General features: G+C 37.7%; 1 protein-coding gene across 1 annotated transcript in view; it reads right to left on the bottom strand.

Annotated features, from left to right (window-relative positions):
* LOC150099091 (tensin-1-like) overlaps window positions 1-26,973 on the bottom strand; it is a 780,515-nt gene that overhangs the window by 198,218 nt on the left and 555,324 nt on the right. The window contains exons 20-21 of the mRNA XM_090405808.1: window positions 21,647-21,875; window positions 967-1,127 (exon numbers count right to left, since the gene is read on the bottom strand). Of these exons, the coding sequence (XP_090261934.1) occupies window positions 967-1,127; window positions 21,647-21,875 (390 nt within the window). The remainder of the gene's footprint in view (window positions 1-966; window positions 1,128-21,646; window positions 21,876-26,973) is intronic.

Genomic DNA, 26,973 nt, shown 5'->3' with positions numbered 1-26,973 from the left:
AACACATTACCTCTCACTCATCGATCATAATAATAACTTACCTCTTCGTCTGAAAAAAATGCCACAACTTTTCCTTTAAACAATGATTCAAGTCAAACTTGACATAAAAAACAACCAACTCATAGCGTTCATTCGCTGACGCTGAGCAAAGTCATATGTATCTAGATTCTAGAAGGCTATGATAATGTATAACATCACTGGCAGTGATTTCACTCCTGCCAACATAACATACAATAATTATGGTGATGAATCACAAACACATTACGTAGGCCATGAACGTGCTTATTTCATATTACAAGTAAAGATTATAAGTTAATCGAATCGAGCATTACAATGTATGTCATCTGAGAAAAATTTGACCAATGAGACCCCAAAACACAGATATTTTTGCATGTTACACATTATGGATACAAATTTACAAATATCGCTAACGGTCACTAAGAATTTCTTTTGCATATTTTGTAAGTCTTTTGGGATAATTTGGCTTCTCGCCATATAAGTTGTCCTGCTTAGGTGTAATTCGGGATGCTGAAAATTTTCTTAAAATTCGAGACAGGTGGCAACCCTAAATGAGAACCTTGTTTAACTGGGCAATACCACAACTGGCATGAGATTCTTTCATGTTGAACCATCATTTTGCATTATGGTTTAAGCCAATAGGAATACAATTTGATCGGCTAAATCCCAAAATGCCAGTCCATCCTCATTCATTCAGTGTCCAGGTAGATACCTGACAGGATGCACCACAAGAAGGTGAGGATTGGACATTAGCTAAGAAATCCTGGTTGGTTCTCTGTATTCCTTAAAAGACTACGTCGAGGTCTCCTCCTAGTTAAATAGCTTTGACCCTTAAAATCATTTATGCTGTAAATCTGCCTCTGATACCATAAGTTTCAAATAATTTTAGAATACTAAAATTAATATAATAATTTATAGTAATAGCAGTTTAAGTATCGAAAGGCTTACCTGGTTCGTGCAACATCCTTACTGCTACTGCGATTAGGCAGCAATGGTGAAGAAGGGGCACTTGTACCTTTGTAAATAGGGGGCTTAGTTGTGCTGTATGGTGGTGTGGTTGAATGACCATTATATGTGTTAACATGAAGAGGCATAGTATAACTAGTATTCTGAAAAGATTACAACACAGAATAAGATTAATTATAGAGCATAAAGGTATTGTTTAGATAAATCCTTTAACATTTGCAAATCAAAATATAAACCAAGGTTTCATGTTACAAATTGCTTACATTACTCAAGCTTAACCTCCACTTTTAACCGCCTCAGTACACCAAGAAAACAACACTATTTGAGAGGTTTACAATAGGTTTTTGACTTCTGAATATTTAGGCTTACTGTAAGGCATATTACAAAATGCATGCAAGTTTGTAATATGTAATATTTGTAAAATTTTATATGGAAACATTTTATATGGAAACCGGAATTATTATGATAATCATTATCAGACTTCCATGGGAGATTCTCACTATTCAAACAATGCTCATCAAACCACAATTTACTGGTTCGTGGACAATTCAATGCAGCACAGACAATTCATCACTGAAAGAATTCTCTGAAAATGTTATTTGCTAGAAAATTGAAATGATATTGCATTGATACCATTGTATAAAAAGTAAATACAGTGCAAGATAAATTTCACAAAATATAGTTTTTTTATGTATTATTTGTTTAGATTTTAATTAGATTTTCATAATATTTTTATTCTTATACAATGAAAGTAATATATTTATTGATTGATGAGTTTCCCAATTTCAGTTTTGTTGTAATTTTTATTCATTTTAACCTGGTTCAGAAATCCTGCTCAAATTCCATGACCAAACAAGGAAACCACTTCAGGCCTCCAATAAGCAGTGCTGTTGTCTCACATCAGACAATGAAATTCATCTCTTACCTAAAACAATTCCAAAATCCGTGCCCATTGCAAGTTTCAAATCCACATCTCAGTGGTGGGAGAGATATATCTAGTCAGGTGTTAATAACATGATATTTCTGATTACAGTTTATTTTTGAATGTTTCACAAGAGAAGTAATTAATTACTTATTTCACTTTGGGAGCATGCATCTATATATATATATATATATATATATATATTTTTTTTTTTTTTTTTAATTTTTTTTCAGTAAAGAAGATTAAATATAAAATTTCTTAGTGTTATAAAATACTAGTATTGGAGGAAAAGGTAAAGACTAGTATTGCGCCAGCAGATGGCAATTTAGTTTATGCTGATTTACATAATTATGATAGGATTTATGTAATTTTATTATCATTTGATTTCTTTAATATAATTACTCAAAAGTGAACCTATGATCTTAAACTAGCTCTTTAAAATAACAGCGTACAACACGTCTTTCGTATGTAGTAAAAATGGAGTCGTTTTCAAAATACATGTCACCTTCTGAATTAGTTCAGATAAAAAATATATCACACCTGGATGGATGTCAAAATGCACAGAGCAGAAAAATAGTGAACGGTTAGAAGAATAAATATCCTTAAATATTGTGCCTTTTCTGCTTAACTATTCTTAAATATTTTATTCTCCCTAATAACTATTAATAGTTAGAATCATTAATAGGAATAGATAAATAGTTAACTATAAATATTAGTTGGATATAACTGTTATTCCTAAATATTCTTAAATATGGTGCTCTTTCTCCCTAACCATTCTATATTCCCGTTCTGTAATAATTAATATTCCATCTACAGAGTTTGTAGTAAGAAAGAATATTAATAACTTTATATGGAATAAAAATTTTCAGAAAGCTAAATATAATCGAAATATTAAATAACATATGAAATATTTCTTTTTTTTTATCCCACATAACCGCGATGAATTGTCCGACATGCGATTTACTCATTTACTGCTGCCGCACACATTAAGCCAACCACCATTTTCTAATAAAAAAAAAAAAAATAAATAAACTCCCTCATAATAAAACATCTCTGCTTTCAATTTAAATTGAATTCCACCTGAGACCTACTAACAACCCAAAAGTGAGAGGATACACAATGTACTGAACGGACAGACTCAGCACCAGAGGGGGAGGCACTGCCATCTATATCAAACTACCTCCACCACAACGCCATATCCACTCCACAGACCACCAACCTGGAGATTACAGGAATACAAGTCCACACAAACAATGCAGGAAGTCTCGGGATATATGCTACCTACAACTCACCAAGCAACCCTCTACTTACAGCAGACCTGGATGCCGTCCTTGGCACCGCAGACCCCACCATCATAACAGGAGACTTAAACGGCAAGCACACAGCCTGGTTCAGCACCAACAACAGAAGTGGCCGCATACTACACAACTACACAACACTCAACTCAGTTGTGGTAGCAGGCCCTACCGAGCACACTCATTACAGCCCTCATGGCAGATCTGATGCACACATAGCTATTCTTAGAAACATCAGTTACCAGTACCAACTAGAGACGATCAATGAATTATCATCTGACCACAACCCAATTCTGCTGAAACTTGGCATGCAAGACCAACTGGCCCTCCCTGCACTCTTTCACAGCATGGGAAAAAGCTAGCCAAAATCCTACCAGAATACATTGGCCCATCATCCACAAAAAAGAAGAAATAGACGAAGCAGTAAGCAGTCTAACAAACCAAATCAATAAAGCACTAGAAGCAGTCACCAAAACCACAGCCAACCACCCAACCAGATGGCTCCCAGAAAACATCATGGACCTAATCAGAACAAAAAGCAAAGTCAGGAAAAGATACCACAACACAAGATCCCCACAGGACAAGAAAACTCTGAACAACTTGACCAAACAAGTCAGAAAAGCACTACAGAACCACAGGAATCAGGACTGGGAAAACAAACTATCATCACTCAACCCAGAAGATCACCCATTTTGGAAATTTCTGAAGACCCTCACACCAAACGCAATTCTCCCCCCCCCCATCCAAACTGCACACACTGATACAGAAAAAATGGAAGCAATGGCAGACAACCTAGAAAAACAATGCAGCCCATCATATGACAACATAAATATCAGCCACATTTATGAAATCCACCAGCAGGTCAAGCGTACCTTAAGGCTGACCACAGACAAGCCAGAATGCATCACCCCCACTACTCCAATGGAAATAACCAACATCATAAAACATCTAAACAACAAAAAAGCTCCGGGTTCTGATGGCATTACCAACAGAATCATCAAACTTCTTCCTCGAAAGGCTATTGTGCACCTGGTTAACATAACGAATGCAATACTAAGGATACAACATTCCCCACTGCATGGAAAACAGCCGACATCATTCCTATAAAAAAGCCAGGAAACAATCCACAACTCCCGCAAAGATACCGTCCCATCAGCCTGTTATCCAATTTAGGAAAGATTGCTGAAAAAATCATCCTCTCAAGACTACAAGAAAAATCAGACAAGCTAGGAATCATACCAAGTGAACAATTCAGCTGATGTGAACACAGCAGAGTGTAACAAATACACAGACTAGTGGAGCACATCACACAGGGATACAACTGGAACCTGCACACAGCTGCGGTATTCGTGCATGTGGCCAAAGCCTTTGACAAGGTATGGCAGCAAGGCCTTCTCTACAAACTCTTACAGGCTAACATACCAACAAACCTCATCCGACTAATAAAATCATACCTCACCGACATATCCATGCACTTAAAAATAAATGGCACAGTCTCACCTAGGCACAAAATCCTGGCAGGTGTACCACAGGGATACCTGCTTGCTCCCCTACTTTTCACAATCTACGTGGCTGGCATCCCACAGAATCCGAGGATAACCATCACAGCCCTATATGCGGATGATACTGCCATAATGACAAGATTTCTCTGTCCATACCTGGCGATCAGTCTTCTCCAGGACACCATCACAACACTAGAGAAATGGTTCTCAGACTGGAGGATACAAGTAAACCCTCACAAAAGCTCAGCTATACTATTCACCAGATGCAAAGCCCTCATCCAATTGATGACATTGAACTCCTCGGAAAAAAGATACCTTGGCAAAGCGAAACCAGATACCTTGGAATACAGCTAGACAAAAAACTCAATTTCAACAGCTGCATCAAACTCATAGGTACAAAGACATCCAGAGGCATAGCCCAACTCTACCCCCCTGATCAACCACAACAGCAAACTGAGCACACGCAACAAGCTGCTACAATATATCAGATGGTAATACGACCAGTAATCACATATGCATCCCCAGCATGGAGTCACACATCCAAATCCAACATCCTGAAACTACAGAGGATACAAAACAAGTGCCTGTGGATGATTCTGGATGCCCCATGGTTTGTCAGAAACACGCAGATCCATAGAGAAACCGGAATCCCCAGACATCCATTCCCTCCTCCACGATCAAGTGGAAACCTTCTTCAGCAAGGCACATTCTCATCCCAACCCACTCATCAGACAAGCTTACAGTTACGGTGAACACGACTATCACAAACATAAAAGACTCAAGGAAATCCTGCTCTCAGCAGAACAGAGCTAACCCCACAGTCCACAAAGTGCGAGCATAAGGCTCACAACCTCCACCCCCCACCCCCATCGAGCTTCCCGACACAGATAAAGGGAAAAACAAAAAGCATTTTATGCTTCACCCATAAAGCCAATAATGTTTTTGCTCTTGTTGTTTAAATTGAATATTGCAGCTAGAGGGCCGTACGTTGTATAGTGTCAGAAAGAGCTCCAGAAAAATAAGTGCTATTTTGAATAATAATTGGCAGTGTTTCACAAATTTTAGGGTTTCGTTATTTATTTTTGAGAAGGAAGTGTATCTGAGTGATTTTTGATGTGAATTCTATCAGAATTATTAGTCTAAATTTCCATTTTAAATATCACACAATACCGGTCAGAAGGTCAGCCACGTGGGCGTCGACTGGTGCTACTGGGCAAAAGTCAAGTTGCATTGGTGTCGTGGACTTTTCAAAACTGATTCGATGTCCTGAGTGCGATATGTATGCATGGCGGAATATAAGAGATGTCTTCACAGAGAGGGAGAGAATGAGTGAAAGACGAGAGAAAGTATGGATTTGTTGTAAGTGCAATATACTATTGGACCATGATACACGGAAAGATTAGAGAGTAGAAGAAGGGTTGGTGGTGGAATAATAATGTACAAGAAGCAGTGACGGCTAAGAGGAAGGCAAAGCAGAAGTGGGATGAGTCAAGAGGACAGAGAGAAAAAGCGAGAAGCCAAGAGAGTTGTTCCACAGGCAAAGGCCATTGCATATCAAGACCTTCATGATCAATTAGAAACAAAGGAAGGACAGAAAGATTTGTCGATTGGCAAAATGTAAAAATAAGGCATCAAAGGACATCGTACGTGTGAGGCAGATCAAAGACTCCGGAGGAAGAGTATTAAAGAGGGATGTGGATATAAGAAACAGATGGAGAATATACTTTGAAGAGCTTTTGAATGAAGAAAATGCAAGGACTCACAGAGAAGATGGGGAGCCTTATGAGGGATGGTGCAGAACATTAGTAGAGTGGAAGTGAAGGAGGCCATAAAGAGGATGAAGAATGGAAAATCGGTGTGCCCTAACAGGATCCCAGTGGAGGCATGGAAGGCACTGGAGGGAGAGGGAATTGACCTGCTGTGAGACTTGTTAATAAAAGTTTGTCAACAGGAAAATATACCCAAGGAATGGAGAGGAAGAACTCTTGTCCCCATCTACAAGAGTAAAGGGGATGCACAAGACTGTAAGAATTACAAAGGAATAAAGTTGTTGTCCTACACAATGAAAATCGTAGAGCGGGTTCTTGATGGAAGACTGAGAAAGGAGGTGGAGATTGCAAGGGAGCAATCTGGTTTCATGCCTGGTCGTTCGACGACAGATGCTATCTTTGGGTTATGACAGATAATGGAAAAGTTTTGAGAGAAGCAACGGGAGCTACATCTGGTATTTATTGAGCTGGAGAAAGCATATGATAGTGTGCAAGTCAAGAGGTCTGGAGGTGTCTGAGGGAGAAGAAGGAACCCGAGAAACATGTCAGGCCGGTGCAGGAGATGTACAGAAATGTGAAGACAAGAGTTCGGACCTACCTGGGAGAGACAGAAAGTTTTCCAGTGACAGTTGGCTTGCAACAACGGTCTTCATTAAGTCTGTTCCTATTTATTATTATGATGAAGGAGGTGATAGAAGACGCACCTTGGACTATTTTGTATGCAGATGACATCGTGCTGTGTGCAGAATCAAGAGAAGAAGTGGCAGCTAAACTGGAAAGTTGGAGGAAAGTACTGGAAGAGAGAGAGAGAGAGGTATGAGACTGAGCAGAAGTAAGACAGAGTATATGTATTGCAAAGTGGATGGCAGCCAGGAGACAGATCTGGAAGGAAATGTCATCAGGAAGGTCAGTGACTTTAGATACTTAGGTTCAACAATGAAAGAGAATGGTGAGGCTGAGAAGGAAGTGGGATGCAGGATGAAGGAACTGGAGAGAGATGGCTGGAGTGCTATGTGATAAGAGGGTGCCGACCAAACTAAAAGGCAAAATCTACAGGACAGTAGTGAGACCAGCTATGAAAACTGTGGGCCTGAGGAAAGTACTGGGAGAGAGAGAGAGAGAGGTATGAGACTGAGCAGAAGTAAGACAGAGTATATGTATTGCAAAGTGGATGGCAGCCAGGAGACAGATCTGGAAGGAAATGTCATCAGGAAGGTCAGTGACTTTAGATACTTAGGTTCAACAATGAAAGAGAATGGTGAGGCTGAGAAGGAAGTGGGATGCAGGATGAAGGAACTGGAGAGAGATGGCTGGAGTGCTATGTGATAAGAGGGTGCCGACCAAACTAAAAGGCAAAATCTACAGGACAGTAGTGAGACCAGCTATGAAAACTGTGGGCCTGAGGAAAAATAACATCAGCAGGATGGAGGTAGCAGAGATGAGAATGCTTAAGTGGATGTGTGGTGTGACCAGAAAGGAACGTCTGAGAAATGACATCTCTTCTTTGGCGTGGGTGTCCAAAGAAGAGATGGAGGGAGATGGAGGAGGACTTGAGGATGAACTTGGATGTGGCTACAGCCCAAGACAAGAGGTTGTGGAGGAAACTCACTACAAACACAGAAGAAGAAGAAAAACCCCAGAGAGTTTTTTAGCTGTGTGGCAAGTAGAAGGAAGAATGATCTTGAAAGATGAAGTTAAGGGATGAAAGTTTAAGTGTAGAGAACATTGGAGAGGATAGCTTAATTGTGAGTGAGCAGGAGGTATTTAAGGAAATAAATAACCTTGATGTTAATAAGGCGATAGGATTTGTTGTCATATCACTACACATCTTAAGGGAATGTTCCAGGGAACTGGAAGTAGCATTGGCATGTCTGTTTAATAAGAGTTTTGCAACAGCACAGGTTCCAAGGGAGTGGAAGGAGAGTAAAATTGTTCCACTGCATAAAGGCGGTGACAAGGCTGTAGCGTCAAATTATAGGCTGGTATGTATATCTGGAGTTGTGGTGAAGGTGCTGGAGAGATTGGTGAGAAGTAGGATACAGAAATGGATTGATAACAGCAGTATCCTCTGCAAGTATCAGCATGGGTTTGTAAAAGGGAGATCATGTTTCACTAACTTACTTATGTACTATAACAAGGTGACAAATACCTTGGACAGAGGAGATGCATATACAGTGGTGTACTTGGATTTTGCAAAGACTTCTGATAGACTGCCACATGACAAGCTCTTAAATAAATTGAAACAGATGAGATTGGATAACAGCCTTCTGTGTTGGATCAGTGACTGGCTGTCAGATAGGTATCAGAAAGTTGTATATGGGAGTTACAGTATTTTGAAAGAGAAAGTTCACCAGTGGTGTGCTGCAGGGGTCAGTTTTGGGGCTATTGTGGTTCAATTTGTATGTTAATGATATTGGGTTGGGTTTAACTAGTGATATTCTGATGTTTGCAGATGATGCAAAACTGAGGAGAGCAATGCACAGTCAGGCTGATGTTAATGCCTTACAAGAGGACTTGAATAGATTGCATGAATGGGCAGGTAAGTGAAACTGTCAGTTCAATGTTGCCATGTGTAAGGTTTTGAGATTAAGTAAGCAATGATGGGATGCAAAGTATACACTTGGTGGGGAAACTTTAACAGAAGTAGAGGAGATGAGAGATCTAGGAGTGATGGTGGACAAGGACCTGAAATTCAGCAGCCACATTGCACAAGTTGTGAAGACATCACATGGAATAATGGCAATGATGCGGAAAACCCTGATATGCAGAAATAGAGAGGTTATGATTCCATTATATACGGCCTTGATCAGGTCTCATATGGATTATTGTGCACAGATTTGGTCACGAGGTTTTCATGGTGACGAGGATATTTTGGAAAGGGCACAGAGTAGATTCACAAAGGTAGTCAGTGGTCTTTGGAATGTGAAGTACGAGGACAGATTGATAGAATAGAATGCAAGTTGCAGAGTCTCGTGAATAGGAGGAAGAGGGGGGGATATGATTGAGACATATAAGCTGGTCAGTTGTTGTTATCAGGTAGACATGGAAGAGATTTTTCATAGAATGGGAGAGGGGATATAACTAGAGTCCATCGTAGGAAACTGTATAAGGAGGGTGTGAGCAGAGGAGTGAGAAGCAGGTTCTTTGCATGGAGAATGGTTGGTGTGTGGAATGCATTTCCAGAGTGTGTTGCAAATGTAGACACATTGAATCAGTTTAAGTCGCGGTTGGATGAGCACTGTATGCAACAGTGAGTACCTCCCATGATGAGTCTGACATTTCAATTTATTATTATTATCATCAACATTCGACCTCCATGGAGGTCGAATGTTGATGATAATAATAATAAATTGAAATGACTTGGTACGTAAATTTTGTTGGGTTTTCTTCACTCCAAATGGTGATTTGAATTAGTCTTTTTTTTTTTAGATGAGGAATGATTAAGCTGGAGGAGGAGGGAATTCCAGAGGGTAACAGATGGCAATGCTGTAGCCAATGAAGTTTTAATTGAGGCTCAGCTAGTGCTGTTATCCCACCATGACCAGAGCTTATAACTCTATATTGCCCCATCTATATATTTTCTTCTACAGATAACAGGGAATATGAAAAGCATTCTTGCTTCACTCATTTTGCTGGCCTGGTTTGCTGAGTGGTTAGCGTATCCGCTCTCCAGTGAAACGGCTACGGGTTCGAATCCTGCCGTGAGCATGGATGTTTATGATTGTCCGTAAAAGTATTAGTGGTGGTAGATGGCGTTGGTGTGGATGGTGAAGGTAGTTGGTGGAGATGGAGAGCTGTAGAGCAAATGCCCTCTCTCGATGAGTTTTTGCACTCCCTGGAGGTGTTATGTAATAATAATAATAAATGTTCAATCACTGATTTCTTTTTCTCCTTCCTGCAGTTATGACATATTTATGTTATTTTTTTCCCTTCAAACCCACACAAGAGAGATCTTGAGACCTGCAACATTGTGAATAGATTTATATTTCTAATATTCATCATCATCAATTCCTGACATATTCATCAAGGGATGTACAGGATATTATAATAGTACTACATGAAGAACTTACATCATCACTAACTGCCTATCAACAATTTTATTATTATTTAAATTAAGGGGATATTAAATCCCACATAGTTTTAAAACCGAATAAGAAACTCAAAGATTGGAATCAGAGAGTTTCTTGCCGAATATAGTAAACTATACAGTATCGGCGACCACTGGCGTGAGCAAATGCAAGTGACCCTAGCACGTAGTGCAATACCGGAAGACTCGCAGCAAAGTTGGTAAATTCTGATTGCTATTCTTAAGTATTTTCCATAATGTAAAAACACATTTCCTAGGAAATGTATGCTGTTATTACATTATGGTAGGGAGGTTACTACCCAGACCGGTTTCAGCCTTTTTTTGAGGAAACTAGCCATGCTGTTTTACAGCATGGCTAGGTGCATTGTCTAGAATCAACATTTGCCTTTGTTAAAAACTTCTGTTTGGAATCCGAAACCTGCTTACTGTGTTTTATATAAAGTACTTATTTAGTTATATAAACCACATCCTATTGGCTGAATAGCGATCAGAAAATACCGACTTTGCTGCGAGTCTTCCGGTATTGCACTACGTGCTAGGGTCACTTGCATTTGCTCATACCAGTGGTCGCCGATACTTTATAGTTTACTATATTTGGCAAGAAACTCTCTGATTCCAATCTTTGAGTTTCTTATTCGGTTTTAAAACTATGTGGGATTTAATATCCCCTTAATTTAAATAATGTTTTCATTGCCGAAATGAAGCTTATTAGCTCTTTATACTTAAGTAATTTTATTATTATTAACATTTGACCTCCATGGAGTCAGACTCATTGTGTTTTGACCTGTTTTGGCTAGATATTTGTATAATTCTTCATATTGCGACATACATGACTTCAGTTCATGTTTAACTGTTCAACTCGTTCATCATTTGGATCATGTGTAAATGACTTTGCAATTTACTAGCCATTTGAAGCCCTTCTTTAATTATTCCTGCAGTAAGTGGAATCTCTTCATCATCACTTTTTTCTTTTTCATCGAAATTCACAAGGGCAGCTTCTATCATCGCTAACAATCTTGTCAACCATCAATTTTCCAATATCTGCAGAAGAAAAAATCATCAAATCCTTCTTTGCCAACTGCATAAGTTAATCTGATGATATTGTGATATTCATTTGTATGCAAAGGTATGGGGTTTTTCTTTTTCACACATTCTGGCAAGTAGCTTTCCAGTATGCATTTAAAGTTGATGGTTTCATTTCTGATAACACCAACTTAGCAAGTTTGGTGCAATCCAAAATAGAAAATTTCTTCCACACATCAATAACTGTCAGTAAATTAAAAAAAAAAAAAAAAAATCGCATTTGACATCTGTAGAAGCTGTATGGTCATTGCCATACCTCACATGGTTTTGGCAATGATGTCTTCTGCTGCAATAAGTGGTAGGGTCGCAGATTCCCTTTCCACACAAAGTTTGTAGGACAATCACAAACATCCATACCCAAGGCAGAATTCAAACCCTCAGCCTCTTGGCTTGAGAGCAGACACGTTAACCACTCGGCCAACCAGGCCGGCAGTAAATTATCCTTGTCTAATTTATCCAAAATGTATTGGAATGTTCTTATGTAGTAAGTTTTGAAAGTAGCGATCCCACCCTGGCCTAGTGGTTGTATTAAGGATGTTGTATTAGGTGGCAGGAAACAAAATTCCACATTTGGGTATTGTAAAACAGCATGGCTAGGTGCATTGTCTAGAATCAACCTTTGCCTTTGTTAAAAACTTCTGTTTGGAATCCAAAACCTGCTTACTGTGTTTTATATAAAGTACTTATTTAGTTATATAAACCACATCCTATCGGCTGACTGCGCCATTTATGTTGTACTGAATTGTAGTTGTTATTGTACAATGGTTGTATTTTATTCAATCTTTCCTAACCTAAACCTTCTTCTATCTTAACCTTATTCTATCAATATCCTACCGGCTGCACCATTTATGTTGTGTCGCTTTCTTTCCTTTTATAACTGTTTTCAACCTTTGTGGTATATCTCCGTTATACACTCAATCGGGTAGCACGTGGTACCTCTGAGGGACAATGGAATTTCCTCGAGATCGAGGCAGTACCAGAGTATCAGAGTGTCTGAGATTTACCTCTCGTAAAACGCCAAGAAATTTATTTGTTTCGCTGCGCCACTTAGCGCTATTAGATTAATTAATATTAACAACCAAGAGGTAATCTCAGGACAGTACTTAATGATAACTATTAACTCTGCAGACGTGGCCAAAATATACCCTTTTAATATCCCGCATAGGTCCTTAATATTTTATAAGAGGTGCATCAGATTCCAGAAATCACAGAAAGTCTTTGTTATAATCAAAAGCTAGGTTTATTGTCAAAAGTTGATACACATAATAACATAAATTAAAATCCCATCTTAAGGGAATTCCAAACCAGGTATATAATATTCAAACACTACAATTACACTTATAAAATATCAATTTATTATTTATTATTATTTATTATTATTTGACTCCTCCAGGGAGGGCACCTGCTATACAGCTCTGTCTGCACCACTCAATCCACCAGCTGACTCCACCAACGCCATCTACTGCCAACCACTACCACTTCCACAGACAATCACAAATATTCATGCCCAAAACGGGATTCGAACCCGCAGCCTTTTGGCTGGAGAGCAGATACGCTAACCACTCGGCCAGTCAGGCTGGCAATATATTATACAGTAGCTTCCTAAAGTAAGAATTATATTAACCTTCGCTAATGCATTAGTCATGTACTATTATCACAATCAGTCTAAAACTCTGTAGCTCTGTCAGACTACACAAGATAACATTCATATCTTTCACAATCTCTTTATACTTTTGCCAATTCTTTACTCTAACATATCCTTAATTTCATTCAATACAAAGGCGAACTTTAACACAACGACAGATAGTAAGGTTAAAATCAATATTCTTCTAAAGTGATAACAATACAATCCTATCCTATATCATTAATGTTCTTCTTCTATAACATACTAACGTGACACAAATCTTTCATTCATAATCAGTGTAACACAAACAAAGTTTACTTATCTTCCCATTTTGGTTCTTTAGTGCTTCATAGGTTCACAGGAAACTGGCCTTCTGTGGACAGCCGGACTTGCTTCTTTTCGCGGAGAATAGCCGCCAAGACCGTAGCTGCCTATCGGGATCCCTCCGACACCGAGGGCACTCGCACCCTACGCCACCACGAGAGAGAGGAACACAGGAGATTCAGGAACAAAAAGCCTTGTTACAGGGTCGCATGATCCTTATATTTGCCTCTTTCCTTCTCGGCGATTCTCGCCCTTTTCGATGTCCAGCCAACTCACACATGCTTACTATGTCATGGCATCCATATCTCTCCCCCACTATCGCATGTACGGTGACGTCACGCTGTTTGCCTGGGGTGAGCCGCTTCTCTCGCGTATGGCTCCGTGACCTTTGGACTTCACTCCCCCCAACTGGTGAATTTGTGCTTACATTTTATAATTCTTTTATACATGTTTCATAATGCTCTGCTAATGTTTTACACTTTCAATATTGAATTAACCACATTCTTCAATGGCATAATATATATACTTATTTAACCTTTTCATAACAGAACACACTTGATATATATATACATAATACTTAATTTTCACTTAGAGGCAATTTACTGTATTTATCTCCTTTTTTTGTTTGGAAAAGCATGTTAGATTGTGATAAGATAGGAGTTCATAAAATTCCACTCTATCACAATCCAACATCCTACTTCCTCCAGTTTAACTCCTCCCATAGAGTATGCAGCATCCCATCAATGTGTCCCAAACCTCAAGACCTTACATTTTGCTGCATTAAACGGGGACCCCCATTCATTTGCCCATCTATCTAGCTTATTCAAATCCTCTTGCAGGGCTACCACATCTGCACTATTACTAATAACCTTTCCAGCTTCGCATCATCTGCAAACAACTGAATATCTCCTTGCAATCCACGGATAATGTCATTGATATAGAGGTTAAACAATATAGGTCCCAGCACTGAGCCCCGTGGAACCCCACTTGTAACCTTCTGCCTCTTTGATATCTACCATACAACTCTCTGATACCTAGTGGACAGCCAATCCTGAATCCAGTTGAACAGGCGGCAACCCATGTGCTGCAACTTGAATATCAGCTTATCATGTGGCACCCTGTCAAATGCCTTTGCTAAGTCTAGGAAAATGGCAGTATATGCCTTCCCCTCATCTAATGTTCTTGTAACTTTATTATAAAAGGCTAGCATATTGCTAAAACAAGAGCACCCCTTCACAAATCCATGTTGACTCTCATAATAACATTACCCTCATCTGCCCAATGCTGTATACGGTCCCTCACTACTTTCTCAAAGATCTTACTAACTACTGATGACACACAAACTGGCTTATAATTAGACATTTCCAGTCTGCTACCACCCTTATGCAATGACAGCTCTGTTACTCAGTTTATTAGTGAAAATTGCACTGGATCTGTTTAGGAGTACAAGATCGTCTGCATAAAGCAAAGAACTGAGTTTGATATCCCCAATTCTAATATCAAGTTTAATGCCACTCCTCGCAGTATTCTTTCCATCAGTTTTTAATTTCTAGTTCTTCAGTTAGTACTACTCCATTCCTGTCTTTGATGACATTCAATTTGAGCTTAAATTTGTGTTTTGGGTCATGAACTAAATGAAACATTCTTTTATAATTGTGTCTCCTCCTCATCTGAAACTCTTTCTCTTCACATTTATTAGTATAATTCTCACATTCAACTCTATTTCTTTTTTTATAGATGGAAACCATGAGAGCTCTGCTGCAATCATCCAGAATTCAACCTTCTGATCAGGTCCTGTGAATCATACAGTGTAGCTACTGCTATACCTTTGTGCCTCCATATTTTATGGAGACATAAAATTCAGTATGATATTCAGCATTTCTGGCCAAATATCATCTACACCAGATGCTTTTCAGCATTTCAAATTTTTGACAGCTTTTTCTATCTCAAGTATTGGTATGTACTCCTGTTTGCATTTCTCTTGAATATTTTCAATTACATTTCTGTCACCACTTGTTTCATTTAACAGTTTTTCAAAGTAATTACTTCAGACAGCTAGGATGTCCAGGATGTCCTTATTTTCAGCTTTCATGTTACCTTTATCATTTTTGATTCCTTTCACAGTACTATTTTTCCATTTCTAAGCTTTTTCAGTAGCCTCCAGAACATTTTGTCACCTTTCTGATATTTACCTTCTATATTCAAATATTCAATGACTTTTTTGTTTAGCTACTCGCACACATAGCTTAGCTCTCTTACACTCTTCTCTGTATTCTTTTAGGGCATCTATTGACATATTTGCTAAAAACTTTTGGTATGCTTTCTACTTTTCCAGGACTGCTTCTTTAACTCCTTGTGTCCACCATGGTGTTTTAATTTTCTGTTCTTGCATACAACTTCACCACATGCATGCCTCCCTAGCTGAATCAACAATGTTTTCTTCAGAGTTTGCCATTGAGATTCCAAGGTTTGGTTCTTGATTTCAAACTGTTTCATTCTTTCTTCAGTAATGTTTGTATAGTTGAATCTGCATCAACTCGTAAAAGCTGCTCAACTTTAATTATATATATATATATATATATATATATATATATACTGTTCTTTTCAATGTGCTATTCAGTTTTATTCTACTTAAAAAACTAAATCATGGTCACTTCCAATTTCAAGTGAGGATATTACAATCAATAATAATGTAATCAATGAGACTTTTCTTATTTCTCGTCTCTTCTCTCCATGTGAACTAGTGCATTTCTTTATGATGGAATGCAATGTTAATAACTAGTCCATATACTGATAAGAAATCCAGCAGATACTTATCATTCTTATTAGCCTTGCCCTTCTCTTCAAATTTTCCCAAAACATTTTTATATGCCTGGTGGGATTCACTTCCCACTCTGCTGTTTAGATTTCCAACAAGTACCACTTTTTTCATTTTCTTTGTGTCAGCTGCCTGCTCAAGTGACTCAAAAAATTCCTTTACTTCTTCTTTTGGAGATCATTCTGTGAGACCATAGGCACAAATAAGTTTCATTGTCCATTTTCCCATTTTGAAGTATGCCCACATAAGATCTAATAAGTAAGATCTCTCCTGTTTTTGTCTACTTTATTTCAGTAATGCCAATTATGTCCACATGGTATTTTTCCAGCTCCTTTGCAAACTCGATTTCCTTTCCATTAATACTCCTTATGCTGATGGTTGCTGTCTCATACAATTTTGATGTAGGGTTTGTTCTAATCAGGGCCATAGCCAGATTAGATCATGCCCTGAGGCAAACAATTAAATATTGTCTCTGATGGATTATAAGACAAAAATATAAGAAAATCTCCAATTGCTATTTTGTTTTTATTATAAGAGAAACATTAATGCAAAACAATTACATAATAATATTAATTAAATGTTTGCTCTATGGCAATATTGCCCAATAAAACTGTTTATAAGCTCTTCTAAATTTAAATTTAAATTATAAGCTATGTCTGCCTCTATCGATATAGTTGCTAGACCAACTTTTTTGGGTCGTTGCTGTTCGCAAATAATTTTTAATCGGTCTAAGCTTGGAAAAACTTCTTTCCGCACTTGCTATGCTAACAGGAATTGTTAACAATAGCCTTACTGTGGTGATTATGTTGGAATAAATTTCTACAAGATTTTGGTTATATATATGTGTGTGTGTGTGTGTGTGTGTGTGTGTGTGTGTGTGTGTGTGTGTGTGTGTGTGTGTATTCTTGATCTTCTACTCGATTGTAATGATACATTTTAGAGAATAAATTTTAAATGACTTTAAACCGACATAAAATATTAAATTTTAATGATAATTAAAATTTGAATGATAATTTTGCATCTCCGAAGTGAAGCGGCTCTTTTTGATACAACTAGTTTCAGCCTTTTACAGCCTTCTTCAGGTATCCACTAAAAGTAGAACACAGTAATAAAAAATTGAAGTTACAAAAAACTGAGAATTACAGGCAAAAAAAAATGCAATACATAATTGACACAAAAACGTTGATTCTTTGTAGTCCGTTATCTTCACACTTCCTCCCCCCCCCACCCCCATTTTTGTGTCAATTATGTATTGCATTTTTTTTTTTGCCTGTAATTCTCAGTTTTTTGTAAGTTCAATTTTTTATTACTGTGTTCTACCTTTAGTGGATACCTGAAGAAGGCTGTAAAAGGCTGAAACTAGTTGTATCATTATTATTAAAATTTAATATTTTATCTCGGTTTAAAGTCATTTAAAATTTATTCTCTAAAATATATATATATAATGATAAAATTTGGTGAGGACCACTTTTCTCTTGTATTATTTTTGAATGAATTTTTAATTCCTCAAATAAATCTAATGCATTTACATCAGATATTGTAAAATATCTTGTTGCCCTAATACGGCACCCACTGCAATATGGCTGAATGAGCACCCTTAATTAAGCAGTGCCATGAGGCAAGCTGCTCTCTGCTATACCCAGTCAACGGCACTGTTCTTCTTCTTCTAGAAGTTTAGCTTGAGTCTGTTCCATTATCTGTCTTTTCTCTGCTTGCCCTGGTTTCCTGACAAAAACATTGGGGACCTTGTTGAACTGGGCAATGCCCCAACTAGAATAAAATCTCATCATGTTGCACCACCATATATTTGTGGTTTAAGCCAACAGAGAGTACAATTTGGTTAGTTAAGTCTCAAATTGGCAGCCCATTCTCAATCATTCACCACCCAGTGGACACCTACTAACCCCAGTCAGTTCTCTGCATTCCTTAAAGATGATGGAGAGGTCTCCTCACAGTTATTTGGTTTTGATCCTTAAGAAACCCACGTGTGTGGGGAGGGGGGGGGGATTGCTTAAGGGTGAAAACTAAATGAGATGAAATGCTACAAACCACCACATTCGTGAAATTCCCAGACAAAATTGTAATGGACTAATGATGTGTTCCCTTCTGTGGAAAGCAAAACTTCATCTGAAGACCGACTTGAAACAAAAACATGTTTCTCATCCCTCCCCCCACGTTCCCAAACAACAGACACATCACCACATGCTTCTATCCATTACTTCACCAATTTAAAAATGTAAACCTCTGAAAAAAAAAAAAAAAAAAAAAAAAAAAAATCCACTAAAATAAAGAGCCAAAAGGTTTCACTTCGGCGGTGCAAAATTTATAAAAATTAAGTGGATATTAAATCCAACATTATTTCAAAGCCGAATACAGAAACTGTAAAAGGGAATACATTCACAGACATTTATGAGTTGCCCTAGCTGGACCTAATAGGTGACGACAATCGCTATCAAGTGCCCACATATTCGCCTCTTATTAGTCCATTTTGATAAGGTTTCACTGGCATGACAGCTGTTTCGAACTTATTGGTTCATCCTCGGAGACCAGGCAGAAACCTTAAAGAGAGCAACTCGAAACGTCAGAGAGGTGTATTTTCCGTAATTGAACTCTCAGTCAGTGCGTGAAAGTATTTACTAAAATAAAGAGCCAAAAGGCTTCACTTCGGAGATGCAAAATTTATAAAAATTAAGTGGATATTAAATCCAACATTATTTCAAGCCAAATACAGAAACTATATATATATATATATATATATATATATATATATATATATATATATATATATATATATATATATATATATATATATAGTTTCTGTATTTGGCTATATATACGAGGGTGGTCTGAAAAGTTCTTGGCCTAACAATGAAAAAACGAATTTATAATTTCAAAATTATTTTTATTTTTTAACATAATCTCCCTTAAGACTAATACATTTATTCCAGTGATGCTCCAGCACCATTATCACGTCCCTGTAGTGGTTCTCAGTAAGATGATCTGCAAAATACTCCTCTACAGCTGCAATCACCTCTTGATTCAAAGAAAAATGCTGACCAGAGAGGAAGAGTTATAGTTTTGGGAAGAGATAGAAGTCAGAAGGATCCAAATCTGGGGAATAGGGTGGATGTTCCAACAGTTTCATAGTGCAGATCCCTTAATTTTTCCATTGCCAAAACAACTTTCTGGGCAGGTGCATTGTTCTGATGAAAGATGATTTTTTTCTTCTGCAAACCGGGTCTTTTCTCAAGAATTTTTTCATCTAGTCTGGTTAAAAGATTGGAATAATATTCCCCAGTTACTGTTTTACCCTTTTCAAGATAATAAACAAAATGCCTTTAGCATCCCAAAACACCAATGCCATGACCTTTCCTGCTGATGGAACCGACTTTGTCTTCTTTGCTGTTTTAAGAATACTTGTGAACAATACGTCGAGTGCCTATTCCTTATATATCTGGTATTTCAGAACCTATTGCAAGAATTTTAAAGAAATATGATTTAGCAGCTACGTATTCACCTATTAACAAATTGTCTTCTCATTTTCCTTCTCCTAAAGACAAACGCTCAACTTTATCTCTTCCTGGAGTTTATCAATTCCTTGCAACTGTGATCTCTCCTATTTTGGACAGACTGGACGTTCTCTTGAAAAAAGAATCCAAGAACATCAATCCTCCATTCTTCACAACAAACCTGAAAATCTGGATTAGCTCAACACAGGATTGAAACTGACCGCAGCATCTTTTAGGCCAGGACTCGCCTCTTACATAGATCCCATTATAGGTTTGAACGTTTGTTCGAGGAAAGCGTGGAGGCCTTGCTCCATCGTCCCAACCTGAATAGCAGTGACTGTATATCTATATCAAAAATCTGAGAAAGTCTAATCAAGATTACTCATTAATTTTTTTTTTTCATGTCTCTACTTCAAAATATTCCGTTTCATACTTAGTGATATAACATCACGTGCCGTGTTCTATTTTTAACGATCTATTGTTAGTATTCTAGCTTGTGTTTATTTTTTAAAACTGTTCTTGTAATATCACTGAGGATGGTCTGCTATTTCCAGAGCGAAATATTTGGTTAATTAATAAATATCTTTCTTGTGTTTATGTGCATATATCATTTTGTCTTCTTTGGCGCCGAACAACTGGCTTCTGTCCACTGTTTTGACTGCTGTTTGGATTCTGGTGTGTAATGATGAATCAAAGTCTCATTCATAGTAATAAATCAATGCACAAAATCAGTTTTATTCTTGTTAAAACACTCCAAGCACTATTCAGAGATTTTCATGCGAGTGTGTTTTTGATCTGCTGTGAGCAAGTGCGGCACTCATCTTGGGCAAAGCTTTTTCATTTGCAATTCTTCATGCAAAATATATCCTACACGTGCTTTTGAAATGCCTATAGTCTCAGCAATTTCACACACTTTGACTTGCCGGCCATCCAATACCATATCATGCACTTGATCAATGATTTCTGGTGTTGTTACACTTTTTGGATGTCCTTCATATGGATCATCTTCAAGGCTGGTACGATCAAGTTTAAACTTGGCAGTGCATTTCTTAATTGTCAAAAATGAAGGAAAAGAATCCCCATAAACTTTTATGACCTTCGAATGAATTTCTTTTGCCGTTAAATCTTCTTTTACAAAGAATTTTATAACTGCACAATACTCAATTTTATGCATTTCAAGAGATATAGACAACACTTTTGCTTCAGACAGCTGTATAGCACAAACTACTCGATAGAATGACTTGCAATTTCGCATTGATGCTTATGACAGATGTACCAACTTAGAAAAAAAAATCTTGCCAATAGTGTTGCCATCTATGGTTGAGGCCGATAACTTTTCAGACCACCCTTGTAGTTTCTGTATTCAGCTTTGAAATAATGTTGGATTTAATATCCACTTAATTTTTATAAAACTAATCCACTTTCATTGGGGGGGGGGAAATCATTCTTACTAAAATTTCTACCTACTAACCCTCCTCCTTATATTTATAGAGAAAGTTTAACTCTTGCATCTCCTCTAAATGCTTTCAAATTGACTATAACCCTGAATCCCATTTACAAAAATAGATTAGGCACTTTCCCTTCATATGCTCAAATTCTAAAATTTTAAATATAGTGTTCAACCAATCTGCTCTCCCAAAATAATATTATTTTTTTGGAAATATGATTTTAATAATGAATAATAATGTAGAATTTAATATATAAATGTGAAAATTAATTTGTGAAATACCTTGAAAGGTGAGTTTTCTCTTGATGATGAAGAAAATTCCATCCCCAAACTGACATCATCTGTTGATTCTCCACCACTTGGAACTGTCTTTTTTGTTTGTGTCCAACGAAGCTCAGCTAATAACTGCTGTTCTTTTTGTTGACGATCTTCCCAATTTTTACCTTCTTTGCGAGCTTTCAGTTTCTCCTGCTGTCTCTGAAGCCATGACTGGGGATTATCCTCAGGAATCCTGCACATCCAATACATAATCAATGATAAAATTTTTAAGACTTAGTAACAGCAACATAAACAAAAATCACCATGTTTACTGTAAAATAATACCATATATTACTAATGGCCAAAATATATTTTCTCAGAGGCCACTTACATTGGGTTCAACTGGAGTGAGTGGCTTCAGATTACATGATTTTCGAATAGAGAAGTATAACAATTGCTGTATTTAAAATTTTTAAATACAACACATTTTTATTTTCATGAAGAAACTTACATTACATCATTCTTAATATAGTAGACATAAAAACAAATGCCCAGCCAACCAGGTTGGCACTGGTTCATATGTATATTTATATATGGATAGCACATCTGCTCCATACTATGAGTTCATATCTCACTGCAATAGGACATTTGTAAGTCTTTATATGATGTGTGATTTAATCATTCAGTGTGACTGCCACTATACTTATTGCAAACCTTGCAGAAAAAAAAAAAAAAAAAAACTTCCATTTGTTATCCAGAATAGGATTCCCAAATTATCTAACATTTCTAACTCTTATCTGGTCTCCACCTACAGTACTATAAATTATGGGGAGAGGCCAAGGGAATGTAAATTGTACAGTTTAATAAATAAGCAGAAAAGAATTGCTATGAAGGGATTTTACCAGTTTAATACATATAGGATTATAAACAGAGTGGAAGATCAGAGGGGAGAAAGAGAGGACATTCTTTGAAGTAGTGTAATTGAGGTTGAACTTGTGTGAAGAGGAATGTGAGAAGTTTAAATTTTTTTATGTGGATAGTGGGGGGGAAGAGAAATACATTCTCATCATGTTTTGAAAATACTAGGAGTATGAATATATTTAAGGTTCAATATGATAAATATGTCACTCACTGAGTAAGACCTTCCATGATAAGTATTGGCTGTATAGAGGTTTATTATAATAATAATAATCTTGAATATGAAAAGGGCGCTAGAGTTGCCAAAGAGTGTGGCGGTGGTTGAGCTGTGCTGAAAAAAAGTGCTTTTTTAATCGGTGAATAGAGTGACTTCTGTCGAGATTTGTGTTACGTTGTTTTTCTATAATACAAGTGTCCTTCAGTGGTTGTTTTTGGAGTTAGTTGTGTTGTCTCTATATTGTGTATTTTTTGGTTACTGAGAAGGTGTGATCAGAATCAGATGCATAGTGGTGGAAGAGAAGAAAAGAAGATAACATAAGTTTTCATTATTTAGATATTTAGCATACTTAAATATGTTTTATACTTATAGTTAACTTATACTTATATAGTTATACTTATTTAGCATTTAGTTGTAGTAGTTCCTCGACACTATTTTGAACAATGGCGGCAGTGGCAGCTCCAATTGCAAATGACATATCACCAAGTCCTTCCCCATTTATATGATGTGTGATTGTGATGTGATGATGTAATGTGTGATTTTGATAGCAATAATTGGCATTAGTGAAACATGGCTGACGAAAGATGATATAGTTAGTGGGATAGAATGTGTAGGTTATAGTGTGTTTAGGAGGGACAGAGAGAATAAAATGGGAGGACGGGTGTTATTGATGATAGCTGATGAACTGATGCCAAGGAGAATTGAAGTTGTATTGCAGGATAGTGAAAGGAGCTCATTTGAGGCTATTTGGTGTGAGATTGAGACTGGCAGAATAAAATATACAGTTGGGTGCTGCTATAGACCAGGTGATGGAATAGATGGTGGAGATAGTATGCATAAACAAATTGATGAAATGAGTGGAAGGAGGGTAATTATTAAGGGGGATTTTAATTATGGTAACATTGATTGGAAGGAGGAGAGGACACATGTGAGGAAGGAAATGGATTTTATTCAATTATTAAGGGATAACTATCTGAGACAGCATGTAATTGAAAATACTAGGAGTGTGAGAATGCTTGACCTGGTAATAGCATCTCACAATTTGACTGTAATGAAAATGACCATGTTGCCACCTATTGGTGAGAGAGATCATAAGGTCTTGACCTGGGAGGTGGCTAAAGGTGTGGAATTTTTGATTAAGACAGGGTATATGTGGAATTGCCATGCTGGCAAGTATGACAAGCTTAGGAGATTGCTTGGATCAGTGTCATGGCATGTACAACTGCAAGGGCTGGATGTCGATAGAGCATGGGAAGTGGTCAAGGAGCATTTACAGGAGGTTATGGCTGATTGTATACCTAGGGTCCGAATAGTAAAACAAGTAGGGGTTAAATGGATGAATAACACTATTAAGCTTGAGCTGCAAAAAAAGAAACAACTGTGGAGGGAATTTAAAGAAAGGGGTGACCTGCAGGCACATGAACGGTATAAACTGCAGGCCAGAAGGGTAACGAGTGTGGTAAAAACAGCAAAAGCCGATTATGACAGGAAACTAGCTGTGCAAGCAAAAGAGAATCCCAAACAGTTCTTTCAATATGCTGCAAGCAAGAAAAAAACTGTACATGGCAAAATGATTTTAAGGAATGACGATGGTAAGGTGGTCACTGAACCAGTCGATATAGTTTAGTTACTGAGCGCGCACTTTGCAAAAGTATATCATCCAGGTGGTGACATTGAAAAAATGAAGGAGCCATTAGTTTATACGGGAATTGTGATGAATGAAGTGGAGGTGAATAGTCTATTACAGAACCTTAATGTGAATACATCTGTGGGATTCGATGGTATACCGGCACGGGTCTTGCATGAAGCGGCTAAGGAATTATCAGTGCCCTTGACCATGTTGTTTAATCTGAGTCTCGGGTCTGGTTTAGTCCCGAAGGCGTGGAAAGAGGGGAAAATAGTTTCACTGCATAAAGGAGGATCCAAGACTATGGTTGCAAATTACCGACCGATCAGCATATCAGGAGTTGTTGTCAAGGTCTTGGAGAAAGTAGTCAAGAGAAAAATACAGGAATGGATTGATGAAAATGAGATACTGTACAGTGGACAGCATGGCTTTGTAAAGGGTAGATCATGCCTGAGTAACTTGCTCAAGTTTTATAACAAGGTGACGGCTGAACTGGATAAGGGAAATGGGTTTACAGTGATAATGCTGGACCTGGCAAAGGCGTTTGACAGGATACCACATGGAATTCTAATCCATAAACTACAACATATGGGAATGGATATAGGGTTGGTAAGATGGATAGGTGGGTGGTTGATGGAGAGATATCAAAGAGTGGTTTATTCAGTGGAGTCCAAAAGACGGCCTGTGACTAATGGGGTGCCACAGGGTTCTGTTCTTGAACCACTGCTGTTTAATCTGTTCATTAACGATATAAGGAAGGATCTAAGTGAAACAGTTCATTTGTTCACTGATGATGCAAAGTTGGGGAGTGCGATAGTGAATGCAGGAGATGTCAAAGTCTTGCAGGATGACTTGGATAGATTGAAGTTCTGGGCTAAGGAGAATGGATGTCAATTTAATGTGACAAAATGTAAGGTTATGCATTTTGGGGTGAAAAGATTAGCAGCAGTATACCACATGGGTGGAACTGTACTCCAAGAGATTGATGAGGCCAGGGACTTGGGAGTGTTGGTGGATAGGGAGATGAAGTTTAGGGGGCACATTGCAAAAGTAGCTAAATCAGCTCATCAATTCACTTGGTTGTTGAAAAATACCTTAACGAGCAGAGACAAGCAAGTTATTGTACCTCTATACCGAGCCTTGATAAGACCTCATCTTGACTACTGTGCCCAGATTTGGTCACCTCGGTTCCTTCTTGATGGGGAGGAGAGGATCCAGAGGCGAGTGACTAAGATGATAGCAGGTCTATGGAATGAACCATATGAGAACAGGTTGAAGATTTGTGGGTTGCAGAAACTGGTTGATAGGCGGAAAAGGGTAGATATGATTGAGACATTCAAATTGCTAAAGGGATTCTATAGGATTAATTCAGAGGATATTTTTGAGATCAGGACTGGTGGTGGGAGAACTAGGGGACACCTATGGAAGCTGGGTAAGAGTGTGGTTAGCAGTGGTGTTAGAGCTGGTTCTTTACTTTTAGAGTGGTAAATGAGTGGAATAAGCTGCCAGAGTCTGTTGTGGATGCTATGACAGTGAGCGAGTTCAAGGCAAGGTATGATAGATACTGTGAGAATGTCATATATTTGTGTGGACATGATGTTTAGGGCCTCCCTCGATGAGTCTAAGGACTCCTGGAGTAGCCCGAAAATAATAATAATAATAATAATAATAATTTAAGGACTCCATTTTGTGTAACATAATAAGGAATTTTGTGGCATGTGGGACTTGTGGAATATATGCATCCCAGCGGTTGTATATGTGGCAGGTAAAAGAAGGGGAAATACGTATATGCGCAAAATGCAGGCAATGGGAAGAACTTGGTGAGTTAGAGATTATTATAACTGACCTCGTTGAGTCAGAGGTGGGAGATTCTCCACATAGAGAGATGAGTGTGAGAATAGCAAGAGAAACATGAATGGAAAAAAAAACGAGAGTGGGGAGTGTGGAAAGGAAAGGTTGAATGATTGTGATGTTTTTGGAGATGGTCTATTGGAAGGATGAATGACAAACAAGAGTGACTGACTTGCAGAGAGAGATAGATGAGCTGAAAGAGCAGTTGGAATATCTCAAGAATGAGATGAAAAGTGTGAAAGATGAGATTAGGCATATTTATTTATTTATTTATTTATTTTGTGTGCGAACTACAGAAAATGTAAGAGCATACATATAAATGATTAAATACGTACATTTAAAGAAATAGACATTAAAAGAATTGGAATTAAAAGCATACATTAAAAGACAAAAATGCCACTTGCATGAAATATTACACAAAAACATAAAATGTCAAATTCACTCATCCAGTGACTAACATACTTTAAAGCTGTTTCATTACACTGCATTAAATCTTCTCGGGTACATATATTATTAATGTCTATTAAGCAACATTGCAGAAGATGATCCATGGTTTGTGTTTCACCACATGGGCAGCTGTCATTGTCTGTGTCTCACCACATGAGCAGCTGTCATTGTCTGTGTCTGGCCATATTCTGCTTTAATCTGCCTATTCCAGAACAAAGTCTATTCAATGTCTTCTATCTTTGCCAGTCTAGATGTAAGCTGGATGGAAGAGAATCGTTTAAATTCTGGAGA

The sequence above is a fragment of the Typopeltis vanoorti genome, chromosome 15, assembly GCF_054136105.1.
Source record: "Typopeltis vanoorti isolate ZY-2024b chromosome 15, IOZ_Tvanoo_1.0, whole genome shotgun sequence".
Taxonomy (NCBI): Eukaryota; Metazoa; Arthropoda; class Arachnida; order Uropygi; family Thelyphonidae; genus Typopeltis; species Typopeltis vanoorti.
This window is presented reverse-complemented; position numbering and strand designations above follow the sequence as displayed.